This window comes from Vicugna pacos, chromosome 23 (assembly GCF_048564905.1).
Source record: "Vicugna pacos chromosome 23, VicPac4, whole genome shotgun sequence".
Classification (NCBI taxonomy): domain Eukaryota; kingdom Metazoa; phylum Chordata; class Mammalia; order Artiodactyla; family Camelidae; genus Vicugna; species Vicugna pacos.
In genome coordinates, this window is record NC_133009.1 from 5,614,414 (window position 1) to 5,630,945 (window position 16,532).

General features: G+C 42.6%; 1 protein-coding gene across 5 annotated transcripts in view; it reads left to right on the forward strand.

The window, feature by feature from the left end:
* Positions 1–16,532, forward strand: part of DSTYK (dual serine/threonine and tyrosine protein kinase) — a 59,051-nt gene continuing 42,519 nt past the window's right edge. Inside the window, exons 1-2 of one of the 5 annotated variants that reach the window (XM_072948370.1) lie at positions 246–382; positions 10,340–10,450. Coding sequence is in view for 4 of the 5 variants with exons in the window: in XM_072948369.1 (XP_072804470.1) it covers positions 118–382 (265 nt within the window). In the remaining variant the exon portion in view is untranslated. Of the gene's footprint in view, positions 383–10,339; positions 10,451–16,532 lie in introns of all 5 variants that reach the window. The other 4 variants (XM_072948369.1, XM_006215485.4, XM_015248920.3 and 1 more) reach the window with 4 other exon arrangements.

A 16,532-nucleotide genomic window follows, 5' to 3' on the forward strand; every position in this document is an offset into this window, starting at 1 on the left:
GCAGGCGGGGGCGTCAGGAGGCGGATTCCTCCTGCCTTAAGCACTGGGGGGGCGGGAGGAGGGGAACCGGGCCAGAGGGCCGGGGACCGAGACGCGAAGACAGAGCAGGCTGAGGAGATGGAGGGCGACGGGGTGCGGTGGGGGAGCGAGCCAGTCTCGGGTCCCGGCCCCGGAGGCGGCGGAATGGTCCGCGAACTGTGCCGGAGCTTCGGCCGCTACCGCCGCTACCTGGGACGGCTGAGACAGAACCTGCGCGAGACCCAGAAGTTCTTCCGCGACATCAAGGGCTCCCACAACCACAGCTGTCCCTCCTCCCCCACGGACGGCGGCGGGGCCGAGCGCGGCCCTGCCGGCGATGTCGCCGAGATCGGGCTGCAGGCGGGTAAGGAGGGTAGCCGCCAGAGAGGCAGGCTGGAGAGGCAAACTAGAGGGTGGACCGCACCCCTGCCCCTGCAAAACAACCCCGGGGAGAGGCGGAAAGTGGAAGAAGGGCCGCGTGGCGGGGCCCCCGGGCCTGGGCCGATCCGATCCGAGATGCCGTGGGAGGGCATCCCTCCGGGTGGGGGAGGAGAGGGGCGCCAGCGACTCTGCCGGCGGGGACCAGGGGTCAAGGGGCGCCCGAAGGCCGGAGCTCTAGGAGCGGGATCCGGGGGAGCCGGCTGTGCGCGGGCGGGAGCGCGGAGGGCCCCCAGTTTGAAGAGGGCGGAGGTTACGCTTAGGAGTGGGGAAAGTTGCTCTGAATTGGGGGGCGAGCAGTAGTGGTCAGAACCCCAGTTTAGGGATGGAGGAATGGCAAGTGGAAGAGGGGCGGTAGGCAGGGCCACCCCGGAGCCCTAGGAGGCCAGGGACCTGTAGTGGATTTGTGTGTGTGTGTGTGTGTGTGTGTATGTTGTGCATGTGTGTTTGATTATGTATGTGAAATGTATTTACATCAATCAGGAGACAACTCTGAAGAAGTAAAGAACATCCTCTAAATGGGATTGGGGTCGCTAAATGAAATACCTGCTGGGTGCCAGGGAATTGCTTGAGATGTGGCTTGTGCTTATGGTAAAGAGGTTAGAGAAAGGATCCTTTTTTTGGTCCTGAGACGACATAATTCTCTCTAGGATGTGATAGAGGCCCTAAAGCACTTAAAATCTTGCAGGGTCTTTGACCTTTCCCAATTTCTTGCTTCCTCTTAAACTGCTGTTGGTGGGGAACTGGAAGGTTTGTTAACTCCTTCATCTGATTAGGAAACAACTTAGGTTGGATGGGAGAAGGGACTGGCATCCCATGTAACCTTGGGACAACATAGCAAAGAAGTCAGTGGGTTTCATTGAGTGAGTCTCCAGCTAAAGTGTGTATTAAATTTAATTAAAATAAAAGATACCTCAGTCTAGATCCCACAGATTCATTGAGTAGGTCTAGTGGGTGGGTCCTCAGAACTAAACCCAAACCATTGGTAGGGATTCTGATACAACTAATTAGAAACACTAATTGAGATGTTGACAGCAAATTCGATCATGAGGCTCAGAATGCAATGAATTGTTAAAACTTTTCAGAGTTTGTGTGTTGGGCCCTATGTTTTTTCCAGAGTTGTATGTTTAATATTATGAATTTGCCTGAGACTCCAGAAATGGTGATATAAATAAAGAAGATTCTGAGTGATGCTATTCCATTCAGTTGGCCTGGATGTAAATAAAAAGGCTTTTATTTTACCTCGAGGGATAAATGGGAGGAGGTGGGGATGACTAGCTTTTCTGAAGTTGTGATTTTTGACATCTTATGCCCAGAAATACGCTGTTCTTAAAATGGGCCCATAGACTGATTTCTGTGAGGCTGTCGAAAAACAACTGGTGAGGAGGGCTGATGTTTTCAGAGATGATCCCAGAATGTGTACTTTCACCCTTTCCCTCAGCAGTGCTTTCCAGCGGCTTTCCCTGCCCACAAGTTTTTCTTATGGCTAGTCTAGAAAAGCCCTCTATTGCTGTAACTTTATAACAACTTGATTTTAGAATTACTACTGAAAAAAAATCAGCAAGTAGATTCACCTCAGAGAGATGGAGGTTTTCAAGGCACCTTAGTTATCCCTTGTTTTTATTCTTTAAAAGCCAACTTGAGGAATACAAATGCACCTTTGTATTTTGCCTCATTGGCTTTTCTAGTTGAGTGCATCATGGACTAATCTTTGCGTATTTAACTCTCTTCACCGACTGAAGTCTCTGTCCCTCCAAAATAAAACCAAGGGAGGATATAGATGACAGGACTGGGAGCCATTTGATTTTGTTACATAAAATGTGTTCCTTTCAGGAGAATTTTCTCTTTGGAGGTGAAAAGGAGCATCAGGAAAAATGAGTGAGATGGCGTTTGCTATGTATACTTTGGGGTTGCCGTTTTCCCAGCGGCTTTGGTGATTGGGTTAGAAAGTAGAAATCACTCTTAAAAGACAACTAAGCTCTTTCTTGTTCTCTCCCTTTACAGACCATCTTTGCAAGATCAAGTGCATTCAGAGTGTCTCAACTCTCTTTTCTGAATGTTGGTTTCTGATTAATAGGAATTTGGAATGTTAAGTGAAGGAACACTCGATTCTTAACCTAACAAACCTCTAGAAGGTTTTAATCATCTTATCAAAATGGGAGTGACTTCTAGGTTGGATGTAGTATGGTATTTGAGCAACTGATGATCATGGATTAATTTTAAATTTTTTTTAATTTCCCTTTTAACCATGAAAGAGGGGAAGGACCACCCACCCCACCAGGTTGCCTTCTTAATTCTGACAGTTTTGAATTCACTGGGGGCCGTGTAGAGAGTATATAACATACATGATGTTTTATTTTATTATTTTTAAGTTTCTTTTAAAAAATATTTTAATTTATTATGTATTTATTATCACATTATATTAGTTTTTTTTTTTTGGCAGAGGGTGAAGATCATTAGGTTTATTTATTTTTAATGGAGGTACTGGAGATTGAACCCAGGACCTCGTGCATACTAAGCATGTGCTCTACCACTTGAGCTATACCCTCCCCTGACGTGATGTTTTAGAAATTGAAAAGTAGGTGGAATAGAACTGTAAAATGAGAGTAGCTTGGCCTATAAGGGAAAAACTGAATTATCCGTGAAATTTCCTTGATTCAGTTCCTCCTTTTCTTCCCAAATCATTGGCCTTCTTTTCACTTAACCATAGGGGATGAGAGAAATTTTCAGATGGTTTTCCTCTGCCAGAGGGTTCCAAAATAATGAGATAAAGCACTTCTGAAGACAGTCAGTATGGAGTATTACAAAGTAGCAGAGAGTAAAGTATTTTTTTGCTTTATGATCTAGTAGAGTTCCTGGCTTTTGCTGTGTGTCATAAACCTCTCAATTTTAAGAAATTGGAATGACTCAAATGTGTCTAGTTAGAATGCTCTGGGCTGTGCTCCGTTCCTCCATGCCTGCTTCCACTCTTATTAAGTGAGTGACCTTGGGCAAATCCCAACTGCACTGTGCCACAGTATCCTCACCTGGAAGTGGGGATTATAATAATGGTACTTGCCTCAAGGGTTGCTGGGAGTTAATATGTGTGCTTAGAACAGTGCCTGGTAAGGTGCTGTGTAAGTATTAGCTATTATTATTCAGTAAACATTTGAGTACTGCTTATGAGGGCCAACAAGGCGAATAAAACATTGGCCTTGGTCTTGGGTTAATGGAGATCAGTCTTCCCCTTCTATACTTCTCTCTTAAGAAAGAAAAAAAAATTATAATTATCATCATTACCGTGTACCTGTTTGTTTATTTGGATAAGGGATAAAAAAGATTAGGAAGATCTGAACTTGGCCCCCTGGGAAGGTGTAATCTAATCTCAACCATATACGTATACAACACTTAAAGCAGAAAAATCGGAAAAAGCCAAGGTATGGCTAGATTGCAGGCATTTTATGTGAGTTACAATTCTTAGGTTTTTATAGCTTTCTTTGCCTTTGGTTCGCTAACAGCTTAGTTTCTCCAACATCCGTCACCCTCTTTTGGTCACACCTAGTATAAACTGGTTGCCCAAATTAAAAAAGGAGACAAAAAGCACTGGGGCACTTATTTGTTATTTATTTCTCTCTCGCTCTCTTTTTTTAAATGAAGTACCGTCAGTTACAATGTGTCAATTTCTGGTGTGCAGCACAAAGTCCCAGTCATGCATATGCATTCATATATTCATTGTCATATTTTTTTCATTAAAGGTTATTACTAGGTATTGAACATAGTTCTCTGTAGGGCACTTATTTAAAATAGACATTTCTCTTGGAGTCGTCAGACTGAAATTTGCATGGATAATACAATTTAAGTGATAGAGTGACATCTGGGGAAGGGACAGAAAATTGGGAGAGAGGAGAATCTTTACCCTCTGGTTTCTTATAATTACCATCTTCTTGGGGCTGAGGGGCAGAGGGAAGTTGTGGGCTAAAACAACCAGAGACTGTGATGGGTGTGCTTTCATGGGTTTGCCAGAATCTATTTAGAAGAGCTGCCTCAACATTTCAGCTTAGCAGAGATGGCGCTATGATTGCTCTTCATTTATTACTTTTATTACCTTTGATGAGCAAAACCCCATTTCCCCCATAATGTCTAAAACTTTCACTTTCTCTCAGTTTTCTTCCTGTCTGGAAGCAGCATATAATAGTGAAAAGCAAGTGCAAGCATTTGAATCAGACCTGAGCTCTTCAAGTTCAGCATCTTGTTAACTGTGTAACTTGGGGCAAGTTACTTAACCTATTAGAATCTTGGTTTCTTTATATGTAAAATGGGAGGGATACAAAATGCCACATACTGGGTGAGTCAATCTATTTGAAATGTCCAGTATAGGCATATTCATAAAGACAGAAAGTAGATTAATGATTGCCAGGGGACAGGGAGAGAGGGAAATGAGAAATAACTGCCAACGAGTATGGGGTTTCTTTCTGGGGAATAAAAGTGTTCTGGAATTAGACAGTTGTCATGGTTGTACAACTTTGTGAATATACTAGAAACCGATAAATTGTAAATTTCAAAAGGATGGATTTTATGATATGTGAATTATATCTAAATAAAGAAATAGAATGGGAGTGCTAATGTCTTCCTCACAAAGTTGTTGTGACATTTAGAGATAGTGTACATTAAAGCACTTAGCACAGGCACATGGTTAATACTAAACATATGTGGCATCTGAGTGTGTTTGTATGGATGTACTTGGTAAACATTAGATTAGGAACTTGAAACGTGAGGGTTGGGGGAAGAATGGGAGGAGCAGAAAGATGGAATGAGGGACAACAATTTGGGCTGAAGCCAGATTTAGGCCCGGGTCTCTATGCTCCTAGTCCAAGTCAGCTTCTGTGAGTCCCCCCCTGTTCTTTTCTGACCTGGCCATGGGAGTGCAAATGCACCCTGGCATGGAGATGATTTGTTACAAGTGAGTCATAACTCAGGCTCCGTAGCTTGCCATGGAACCATAATTTACTTCAGTGGGGAGACTTTATCTGATTGAATGAGTATAATGTGACACTATTTACTCCAACCTCTTATTTCAGTTTCCAGTCCCTGACATTTAGGGGATCGAGCCCCTCTTCGCTGCTCTCGCAACCCCAAGCTCCCTGGGAGGAATTTTGGGAAGAAATGGCCTCCCCAAATACAATGGCCTTTCTACCCTTTCCCCTTTCTAATCTTCCTTTCCTAGGATAATCTCTTTCCCACGGCACAGGGCAGCCCACCAATAAAAAGGCTGGATAATTCTGCCTGACCTTAAAAGAAGACATTATTACCTTTAAGATTATTACCATTTGCAATATGATTAGTTTAGCCCTAAAAGCCATTACTGGTTTCAGTATGGTTAGTTCTTCAGCCTTGCAAGTAGTATTTAAAGAAAGCATGGAGAGTGGTTGTAGCTCAGTGGTTTAGCACATGTTTAGCATGTACAAGGTCCTGGGTTCAGTCCCCAGTACCTCCACTAATATATATATATAAATTAATTTTAAAAATGAAGAAAACATGGATTTAAATAAAGATCCATTCTGGTCTTTAGGTTTTGTTTTGCTCTGTCTACTTTCCCAGTATCTCCATTTATTTCTCCAGGCTTCTCTTTCTCACTAGGTTAAGGGAACAAAGAATCTTACTGCAGTAAATGCACTTCTCAGAAACAATCTTTCTGAAGATAAAATCTCAAGAAATATTGCTGAACTAAAGAGCAGTATGAATTTTACCTTATCCCTGTTGCTCAATTCCTGTAAGCTCTGGACATACAGATCATGCTTTTATTTTTATTTCTTATTTGTGTGATTGTTAAGTATATAGGGTGTCATCTTGCTTACTAGCTCGTGAATACTGTATCGCTTGCAATGCAGATGATAAATATTTGATAGATGACTGATGAGGCTGGAACTGCATTCTATGCCAGTATCCCAAAGGATGATTTTCATGTCCTCAAGAATGAGTTGTATGCAATACCAGAGCTTTACATGGTATGGGAAGAAAATCTTTAATATTATTCACTCAACAAATCTTTATTAATGCCTTACTCTGTACTAGGTACAGGGCACACAATGGGGAAGCACTGTCCAACTATTGATTTGTTAATTCTAAATCGATATTATGAAAGAAAGAAGGATTAGTGTTTCATCATATCCCTCTAGAGGATTCTTCTACAAATTGATCACCTGCTTAACCATTAGTCTTTGAGGGCATGGGGATAAGGCATATGAGAAGTTCTAAGATTAAATGGCATTGATAAAAACAGGAGTTGAGTTTCTTTACTATCTGGCAATACAGGAAAATTAGCTCCAACCTGTCTTTGATGGAGTGATTATCATTGTCTTGTTTGTATGGTTCCAAAGTAGAGTGCGTTCATGAAGACTCCTTTTAGAGCATCTTTCATCTTCCTGTCTTTCTTAGAGGTTACTCACAGGGAAGCCAGTATGACGAGTATGAGGTATCTGAGAGGATGTGGGTTTTTTTCCTAACAGTTTTGAGACCTAAGGTGAATCTTCTCCTTACTTCTTGTACGAAAATAGTTCACCTCTGGAGATGATAGGTTTTGCTTCCTACATGGTCCAGGGAATCTGAATGTTGTCGTTCATAACAAGAGTGTAGAGGGTGAGTCTATATGAAAGATGCTGCTTTTTTTTCTTGATGCTCAGAGGCCTGCCTGGAGTCCCCTGTTAGATCTCCAGTCTGGGTATAGGCCACCCCATGCTTGAAAATTGATTCAATTCTTTGTTAAATGGGGAGTCTGGTAAATTGGGGATCCTGGAACTTGACACTTGAACAGAGGAGAAGAGATGTAGCAGTGGTTAAGACACGTGCCCCTTGCTTAAAGCTATAAATCAGCCTCTCTGAGAAAGTCTCCTCATATGTAATATTCCTCCCAAGTCCAAACCAAAATGCTCTGAAGGAAAGTTGGTCAGAGCATGGGGGACTCATCAGTGTCCCCTCTGGGCCTCTGATCAAAGTGCCCATCACGTGCAGTGCCTTCCTCTGTTGCCTTTAGCAGGCAGTTTGAATGGTCTGGATGTATCCCCAGCTGGTGCCATGTGGCTGCAGGAGCCTTTTGACCCCAAGTCTTTGGAGTGGGCCTTTATAGTGGCTTCCGCTCCCTGGGGCTGTGCTCTCTGGGCAGGAAGATGGGAAGCAGAACTTGAGGGTGGTTTTACTTTTCACTTGTCCAACTAATAATGCATCAAAACTACCCCAAAGAATAGTGATAGCTTATGTATTCATAAGAGCCTTTGATTATTTAAAAAAAAACCTCACCCTTCTTTTTCAAAAATGCTTTTATCACTTTTATCACTCAGATGTAAAAAAGGTCCAGCTTTAGCTTCATCAGATTAAGACTTCCGTGTGTTATTCATGCCAGGCAGACTTTGCCCTTTCTAGTCTATGTAAATGGGAGAGAATTGCATTTCCCAGGGCTTTTTTGATCAAACCCACCTTTCCAGACCGAGGACCAAGGCAACTAGGTAATAAAGGTAAAAAAAGCAACTAGGTGACAAGACTACTTTGAATAAAAGCTCTCTTTTTATTCAAATTAGAGGGACAGTGGCCAAGCCAATAGGGAGTGTACTTTTTAGGAATATTCTGTACAACATACTCTAGTTTTAACTTTTAATAGTAAGAGACATGTAGGTGCAAGAAGGAATGAGGAATATGGGGGGAAACAGTGGGAGAAAAGTCATTCTTACTCTTTTGGCGAACAAGAACCCTGCTGGGGAAACCTAGCTCAGTCTCTCCTGATTGAACCGTTGGCCTGCTCTGCTGGCTCTTGCTCCGCGGAGAGACAGGGAGAAGTTCTGTTGCAGCAACTTGGAAATGTGGTTTGTTGGTATGTGATAAAGAGGAGGCCTGTCCCACAGAAGAGGTAGAGATGTGTTCCCGAGTGCTCAGTAATCCTTAGGGCACTGCAAGGCTGTGCAAGGTCAGGCTTCCTCTGGTGGCTTCTTGTTCAGTGAACTGGATAAGTGATAGGTAACCTCCATCAAAGTGTCCCATACTGGAGCCGGTGTTTCTCTATACTGCTTAGTCTAGAGGATTGGAATCCTAAATCTGATCCTGAACTACTTACTTAGATTAGTGCCTTGGATTCCCCAGACTCTGAACTGGCATCAGTAAATCATCCCAGGGAGATTGAGAGAGAAGGTAGTGTGCAGGGCAGAAGTGGGGGCAGTGAAGACTTATTGTTAAAATTACATTATTACTGTATTTGATACATTTTTTACCTGCTGGGGTTTTGTTGTTGTTTTGAGGGGGAAGGTAATTTGGTTTATTTATATATGTATGTATGTGTGTATTTATTTAAATAGAGATACTGGGGATCGAACCCAGGACACCTCATGCTCGCTGAGCATGCACTCTATCAGTGAGCTATACCCCCCCCAACTGCTCCCCACCCCAACCACTGGGTTTTTTACAAGTAAAATTCTCTCTCTTAATCTCTTTCCTCTGAGATCCAGACCTGGATACATTTTGCTAGTAATCCTTTTGGCTTATTTTTTAAAATTATTTTGAAATAATTTCAAATTTATGTAAATGTTGCCGGAACAGTACAAAGAGCTCTCATACCCACTTCATGCAGGTTCCCGAGGTGTTAAGATTTTATTGCATTTGCCCCATCACCCAATCTCTCTCTCTCTTTCTGGTATAATATATATAGTCTATTCTTTTTCTGAGCCTTTTGAAAGCAGGCTCTAAATAGGTTGTCTTATTTCCTCTAAACACTGTAGTGCCCGTTTCCCCCAAAACAAAGACATGCTTCTACTTACCAGCCTGCAATTCCCCAAATCAGAAATAAACCCTCCAGTCCACAGACCCCATTTAACTTTGGCCAACTGTCCCAATAATGTCTTTTTCTTTTTGATCCAGGATCTTATCCAGGAACACATGTTGCATTTAGTTGTCATGTCTCTTCTGGCTCCCTTAATGTGGACAGTCCCTTGGCCTTTCCCTGGCATTTGTATCTTTGACAGGTTTAAAGAGCAGGCTTTACATCCTGTTAGATGACCCTCAGCATGGATCTAGCTGTTTCCTTGTGACTAGACTCAGCCATGAGCTCTCAGCAGGACTAAGCACAGGAATGCCGTGGTGGGCATCACATCAGGGGTACACGATGTCAGCCCACCCACCCTTGGAGATGTTAAGCTTCATCACTGGTCATGTTGGTGTCCTCTAGGTTTCTGTACCTTAACATCTCCACTTTTCCTTTTGCAATTGATTAGTGTTTTGTGGAGAGGTGTTCTAAGATTTCACTGACTGTCTTGTTCCTAAAGATGCCTCCCTCCACTAGGCCTAGCAGCCACTGACCACAGGGGTGGCTTTTCTATCCACTATTCCTGAGTTGGTAATTGGGAAGGAAGAGCTTTCCTTTTCCTGTTGATTTATTATTTATGTATATCAGTGTGGACTTCTGATTTTTTCCAGTGGATTTTTTCTTATTATCATTTAAAGGGGGGATGGGTATAGCTCAGTGGTAGAGCATATGCTTAGCATGCACAAGGCCCGGGGTTCAATCCCCAGTACCTTCATTAAAAAAATAAAACATTATCATTTAAAATTTTTTATGGTTAAATTATCAGTGAGTCCCCCCTTTGAGTGGGTTCCTTGGTCCTTTTACCACATTGCCCCCATTGGATCATTCTTAATGGTTACTCGCTGTAAGATGCTGTCTTCCAAATGATGGAAACTAAGCCCTCAGTGAAGCATGGGGTTGGCTTCCTCTGAAGAACCGCTTCCATCTCTGCATCCCTTAAATTACAGCTTCAGCTGCCAGCTGCCTTTCTGTTCCCTCTACAGCATGACCAGCCTCAGGGGCAGTTTCTCCCAGAAGGAAACTTGTCAGCAGGCTGCTGAGTGCGGTCTCTTCATTTCACAGGTCTCCCAGGTGCACAAGCCTTGGGGGTGGAGTCAGAGGTTATGTCATCTTCCCAGGTGCCAGGACAATCTATTTCTTGGGAACTATTCGAGATCTGAACATGACCACCAGGTAGGATAACTTTAGTGACATTTCTGCCAGCTTGACTTTCAGCTTCCAATAAGACCTTTGGCTGCTTGAGTACATTTCAATCTCTAATCTCCAAAAACCATCCCATTCAACCAAAATACTTTGGATTGCTTGGTCCTGAAGATTCTGAAACCCAGACTGCCTAAGCATATGTTTTCCTTAAATGGGGATGCTTCCTCTGTAAATTCAGACTCCTTTAAATTTAGCTGAAGGTCATAGAGCTTGTTTGGAAATGATAAATAAATGTTTCTTGGCACAATTATTTGTCTCACAGCTTCTGGGGTTTTTGTAGGTCAATACTTTGAAGCTTGTAGTAGAATTGATTGTAGTAGAAAGACTGTAATGTTCATTTCTCAATTTAGGATTTGTCCCCCTTTTCTCTACTCTTGGCACATAGAGTTAGTAAGAAATAAAACATCACTGCATCCCTGTGGAAGTGCATATCTCTGTCACTGATTACTTTAGTGAATTATAAAATCCTTTGTATTTCAGTCACTTCAGAGAGGACTTCAAGTTCAATATTAAAGGTGAAATAAAAAATTTTACCGAAGGAGGGAAGTCCTTGGGTATCAGGAACAAGTATTGCAGTAGTAACTGTTGAGACCTGAGTCGATTCTGAAGCCCTGTCCACCGTATGAGTTGCAATAACATGATAAGGCAGAGCTAGAATTCCATTTCACCTACTCCCCCTAGTGCCTTCCCCACCTTGGCCGTGGACTACACCTTACCCTGGCCGTCACTCATCTTATTGATTGGGATGAAAAACAGGCAACAAGGAGAATGTGTCGATGTATATCCATTACTCCAAACATAATTTTAATGAAGTATCTATGCTGATGGGTCACTAGAGACATCAAAAAGTCATTAGCATTCCTTCCCACCAGTTCTCCCTTTGTAGAATGGGCCCAACCTCAAACCCAAAGGGGCATTCAGATTGACTGATGGGAGGAACATTAAAAATTTCTCTGAAAAGCCCCTACTGTTTCTTTTAGAAAAGAGACCCTAGAGATCTTAGGTAGAATAACAACATTTTTTTAAAGTGTTCATTAGCTAGTGGTAATACTGTGAGTTTTTTCCCCCAGCCTTTATTCCTTATGGTTTTGTGCAGTTTTCATAGGGACTCTGTCAGCCTGCTTTTTTTTAAGCTGAGGTCTTATAATTACTAAGTTGTGCTTGGCCCCAGATTAGGGGGAAATGTGGTAGGGGATGTGGAGGAGGAAAATTTTCTCCTCTGTCCTCTTAGGGTCTCCATCTGGGCCTAAGTTTTCAACCGACCTAAGACAGATTAATAGGAGAAAAGCATAAACATTTTCTTAAATTTTACATGTACATGGGAGTCCTCACAAGAGAATGAAGACCCAAAGAAACAGAGTTGAATGTTCATATACTGAACTGGACAAAGAGAAGTAAATTATGAAAACGAGACAAAACACAGGGGCTTGGAGTTCATGGTGGAAAAGTAACTGGGAAGATACCAGTTAGTTTAACAAGGCTTATTTGTACAGATTTTTTTTGGCCTGGACTGCTAGTCTCTGGTGATAAGAATGTTGCTTTCCTTCTGTTATAGGGAGGGCATCTTCTCAATGGGAGTTTATCTCTTACTTTCAGGAAGAAAAAGGGGAGGTCGGAGTGCCCTTCTTATACCTGCTGTGTGTCTAGTGCCTTTAGCTCAAAATAATCCTTATGCCCAAGTGGCATTTTGGGGATGGCATATTCTGCCACCCTGCAGGAACATTGTCTACCAGGAAGTATTTACTTGGCCCCCCCGAGACCTAAGAACAGCTCCTGCACTGCCCTGTGTTCTACCTTTTAACTGCTTAGATAAATGGAGAAACATGGGTCCTTTTTAATTTTGTTTTGCTTTTTAAGCTACTGCTTCCTTATCTATAAATGGGGATAATAATAGTTCATGCCTGGTAGAATTGTGAGCATTAAAAGAGATGAGGCAAATAAAGTGATAAATACTTTAAATAGTGATGAAGTCAGTAAATATTATTGTGGGGGAGGAAAAATAGTTTGCCCTCTACCCTCCTAGGTTCTTTCTTGGCTGAGACACCCCTGTTTAAAAAGACAGATTAACGGGGGAAAAGCAAACAGAATTTGAATAACATGTATACCTACTGTACACATGGAAGACACCCGGGAGAAATGGAGTAACTCTGAAATGGCCCAAGCCACTACCTTAAACACCATCTCCAGCTAAAGACAAACAGTGTTGTGCTGGGGAGGGGGCAGTTAGTTATGGGCAGTTACCAGGAAAAGCATGGTAAACAGGGCTAAGGTTGTTAGGCAGTTTTTAGTGGTTGCCATCTGTGTTGATAAGAGTGTCTAGAGATTTTAGAGTCCTCTTTTTCTTGTTACTGGAGGGAGACACCCTCACAAATGGAGATTTTTCCTTTTGAATATAAATATCTCTCACAAAAGTGTAACTTCTCAGTTTTCAGAGCTTCACCTGGGTCTGCTGTTTCTTAAAAAATAACCCACTCAAAACAATCACTGTGTCAAAAAGACATATTTGGAGGTGGTATACTTTATTCCCCTTCCTTTTCTAAAACAGATAAACACAATGGGTTGCTGCTTTAGCTACTCTTCTGGCAGTTTGAAACCTTTGTCTAGAAGTAACCCTAATCAAGATCATCTGTATTTAAGAACCATGAAGGGAAAAAAAGTCTCGGCTTATGCTTAAGACGATTTGACTTTTCCTGCAGCCAGAGTTGGCAGGGTTAATGTGCTCCAGCTGAGGGCCATGCTGTTACCTTCTGGCCGCCCCATATGCAGCTGCTGTTATATTAATTACAAAAGAAAACCCGATTAACTCGAAAGTCCTTTAACTGTCAGTGACGCAGCTGCTCTAGCTCTGAAACAGGTTTTCTTCCTGCCTCCTACCGACAGTCTAGAGTTTTTAATCTCTTCCTTAGAGAACCTGCTAAAACAGCGCGGTAGGTCCTCGGAGTCCCTGGCTAGTTCAGTCAGCTTTTTGATCTGCAGCTATAGTCCTCCTGGGAGAGCTTGCATAATTAAATTCATATATAATTTTAAAATAAAAACAACCAGACGAACTGTCCATCCCCCCTCAATTACTTTCCTTTCAACAGTTAAAACCTGAAGGAATCCTGGAATTTTAGAACTGGAAGGGATGTGAAAGATGATCTAATCCAACTGCCTTAGTTCACAGATGAGAAATCCAAGGCTAGAAAAAAGCTAGTAGATTGCCAAAGTCACAGAGCCAGTCACGGTGAAGCCCGGGTTGGGATCAGCTGCCCTCCTCTCTCGCACTCTGCCCGCTTCCTCGCTGCGTTCTTCTCTCACCCAACCATTTGTCGAGAAGAATAAGGAGTGAACCCATCTCATTTCAACTTCATTTCTCTCCATGCCCTTGTTCAAATCTTGTAGTCATGTTGAAGAGCAATGAAAAAGCTAAAGATTAGTGGGAGCAGCAAAGGGCTTGGATAACGATGTACTGAAAAACAGATGGCTACATCCACACTGAAGACCTTTTCTCAGGCTGGTGGGTTGCACACAGGACCCTAGCAGAGTGCACCAATTTTGGAAACAGAAATTAGGACTTATCTCCGCGTCAGCCCCCTCTCCCATTGCACTAGCCTCCAGTTGCTTGACTCTAGCCGGTTTATTTGGAGTGACTGTTTTTGTCACTCCAGAGATGGGGGTGTGATAATTAGGCTCAGATGAATAATGGGGTGTGTCTGCTGTGGTTTTGGCTGATGCAGCATGGTTTACTGGCTTTCCTATATTGACCCTGTGTCTCAGAGATGTTGCGATCTCTCCCACTTGTCCTGAAAAATGGTTAGTTGGTTTTCATCCTCTATTATCTAGTCTCCTAACAGCAACAGTAGCAAAGCTCATTTAGGCTTATTGTTTTTTTTTTCTTTTTCTGTACCAGCTTTTGTTATAGGAGTTACGAAGGTTGTGAGTATGAACTTACTCTTAGACACCCATCTGAGATCTGAGGAGGAATCAGAAAAGAAGAAGATAGGAAGTGTAGATTAGAGTGAATCTAGCCGGACTTCTCACTGCTCGGGCTGAGGCTGTGGCGGGTGAATTCTGCAAGGAAAATGGGGAGGTCCTATTCTGTTGTCCACTTCTACTCTCCACGTGGAGATGAAGGAGGTGTTTAGGAATGACAGTTGCTCCTAAGCTGTTCATCATGGCACTGGACTTTTCTGTACTTAGTACTTAGTACAACCGCTTAGGGCTTTCTGTAGACAGTTTCCCACAGTCGGTGGATTCTTACATAAAGCAAACAGCCACTTAACATAAAGCACTCACTACGTGTTAGTCATTCTGTTGGGTGTTGAGGATACAGAGAGAAATATGATAGTTCTTCCTGCTTTTGGTAATTATAAACATGACTAGAAGAGACTGTGTAGGGGAGCAAAATTTGTCACCCTCAAAGTGTCCCTTTGGTGTGAAGATTGTTTTAGGCTGATTGTTTTAAAGAAACAAAAGGCTCAGGGAGAGCTTTTACCTCCTCCATCTTAACTGCCCGGAAGAATTTAGATAGGGGGTCTATCCTAGGAAGAGGGCAATCACCAGAACCAGCTCCAGTGTCACATAAACGAGGTGTGGTAGACAGGGGAGGAGCCTAGCAAGGCCTGTTTGATCAGAGTCCTCTCTGTGTCCCCTTTGTTTCTGGATGGCCCAGCAAACATTCGTTTACCAAACATTTACTCTTTTCATTCTTCCTGTGAATTGCCTTCCTTTCTTTTGAGGACCCAGCCCCCTACTCCTGTCTCCTTAGTCCAGGACGATATATGTACCTCATTTCACCTGACTGTCTTTGGACTGTCTCATGTTCGCATCCCCTGTGTGTACGTAATTAAATTTTCTTTTCTTCTGTTAATCTGTCTCATGTCAATTTAATTCTTAGACCCAGCCAGAAGAAACTAAAAGGGTAGAGGAAGATTGTTTTGCCTCCCCGACAACTGTGATAAATGTGGTTTAGTTGTGAACACAGTATGAGGGGACTCTGGACTAGCCCATTGCTACTTGCACAAGCAATTGGCTGTGTCCCTTTGCTTTTAGGTTGTAGGCCAAAAGTTAGACCAGTGGTCTGGTGTTTTGCTCTTGTGTTTAGTAAATACCTTGCACAGAATTGTGCACTCAGTTAACACTTTGCTTTTTCATCTCTTTCCCAGGAGAATAGATTTCCTTGTTTCAGTGTCTGGTGTTGCTGACATCCATGCACAGGCTGGTGATGTACTTCTAGGCAGACATGGAAGGAGGGGCTTACTGAAATGCGTGGAGGGGTCTGGGTGAAAGCCAACTTCTTTAAACCTTTTGCTGGTACCATTTGTGGAAGAGACGGGGGTTGGAGGATTTGAAATAGTTTGTGGCAGGATAGGTACAATCTGAAGCAGAACAAACTCTTAAATGTACCAGGCCTCTCTTGCTTCAGTTACATGAACAAGATAAACAGCTTACGAATGGTTTAATGCAGCTCATGATTAAGTGACTAAAGCAAATACTTTTTCAGTTGGTGCCGCCCCAAATTTCAATTAAGATGTATGCAGTTGGCTCAGAGACTGGCCTTCTTACAGCCGAAGAACTGCGTGTCTGTGCCTTTCTGAACAAATACACGGTTGCCTGAATCTTAGACACAAGCAAGCACTGGCACTGAACAAGTCAGGGAATGCTTCAGTTCAGAATCTGAAAGCTCTAGCCAACTAATTTTCAGTTCCTTTTCCTAAACAGAGGTTCTCATACTTTAGGAAGCCTGTGTTTTCTCTTGAGTACTGTTTGATCCATTTGTGGAAGCTCACAATTTCGATGAGTGTGGTGCCCTGAAAGGGTGTTTCTGAGATGGATCACATCTCTTCCTAGATTTGCCCGTATTTTATCCTAACAAGTTTTTTCCCTCTGTCTTACTCGGGGTCTTGTCTTCTGTAAACTGAAAGAACGTGATTTGATTAGGAGATATTGATCTTAATTGAGCATCCAGTGTTTTGAGAAAACAGATGACTTGGCAGCTGGGATGCTGTCACCAGCTATCAGTGAGATGAACCAGAAAAGATTCTAGAGCTTATGCACCCTTGAATAACATTTT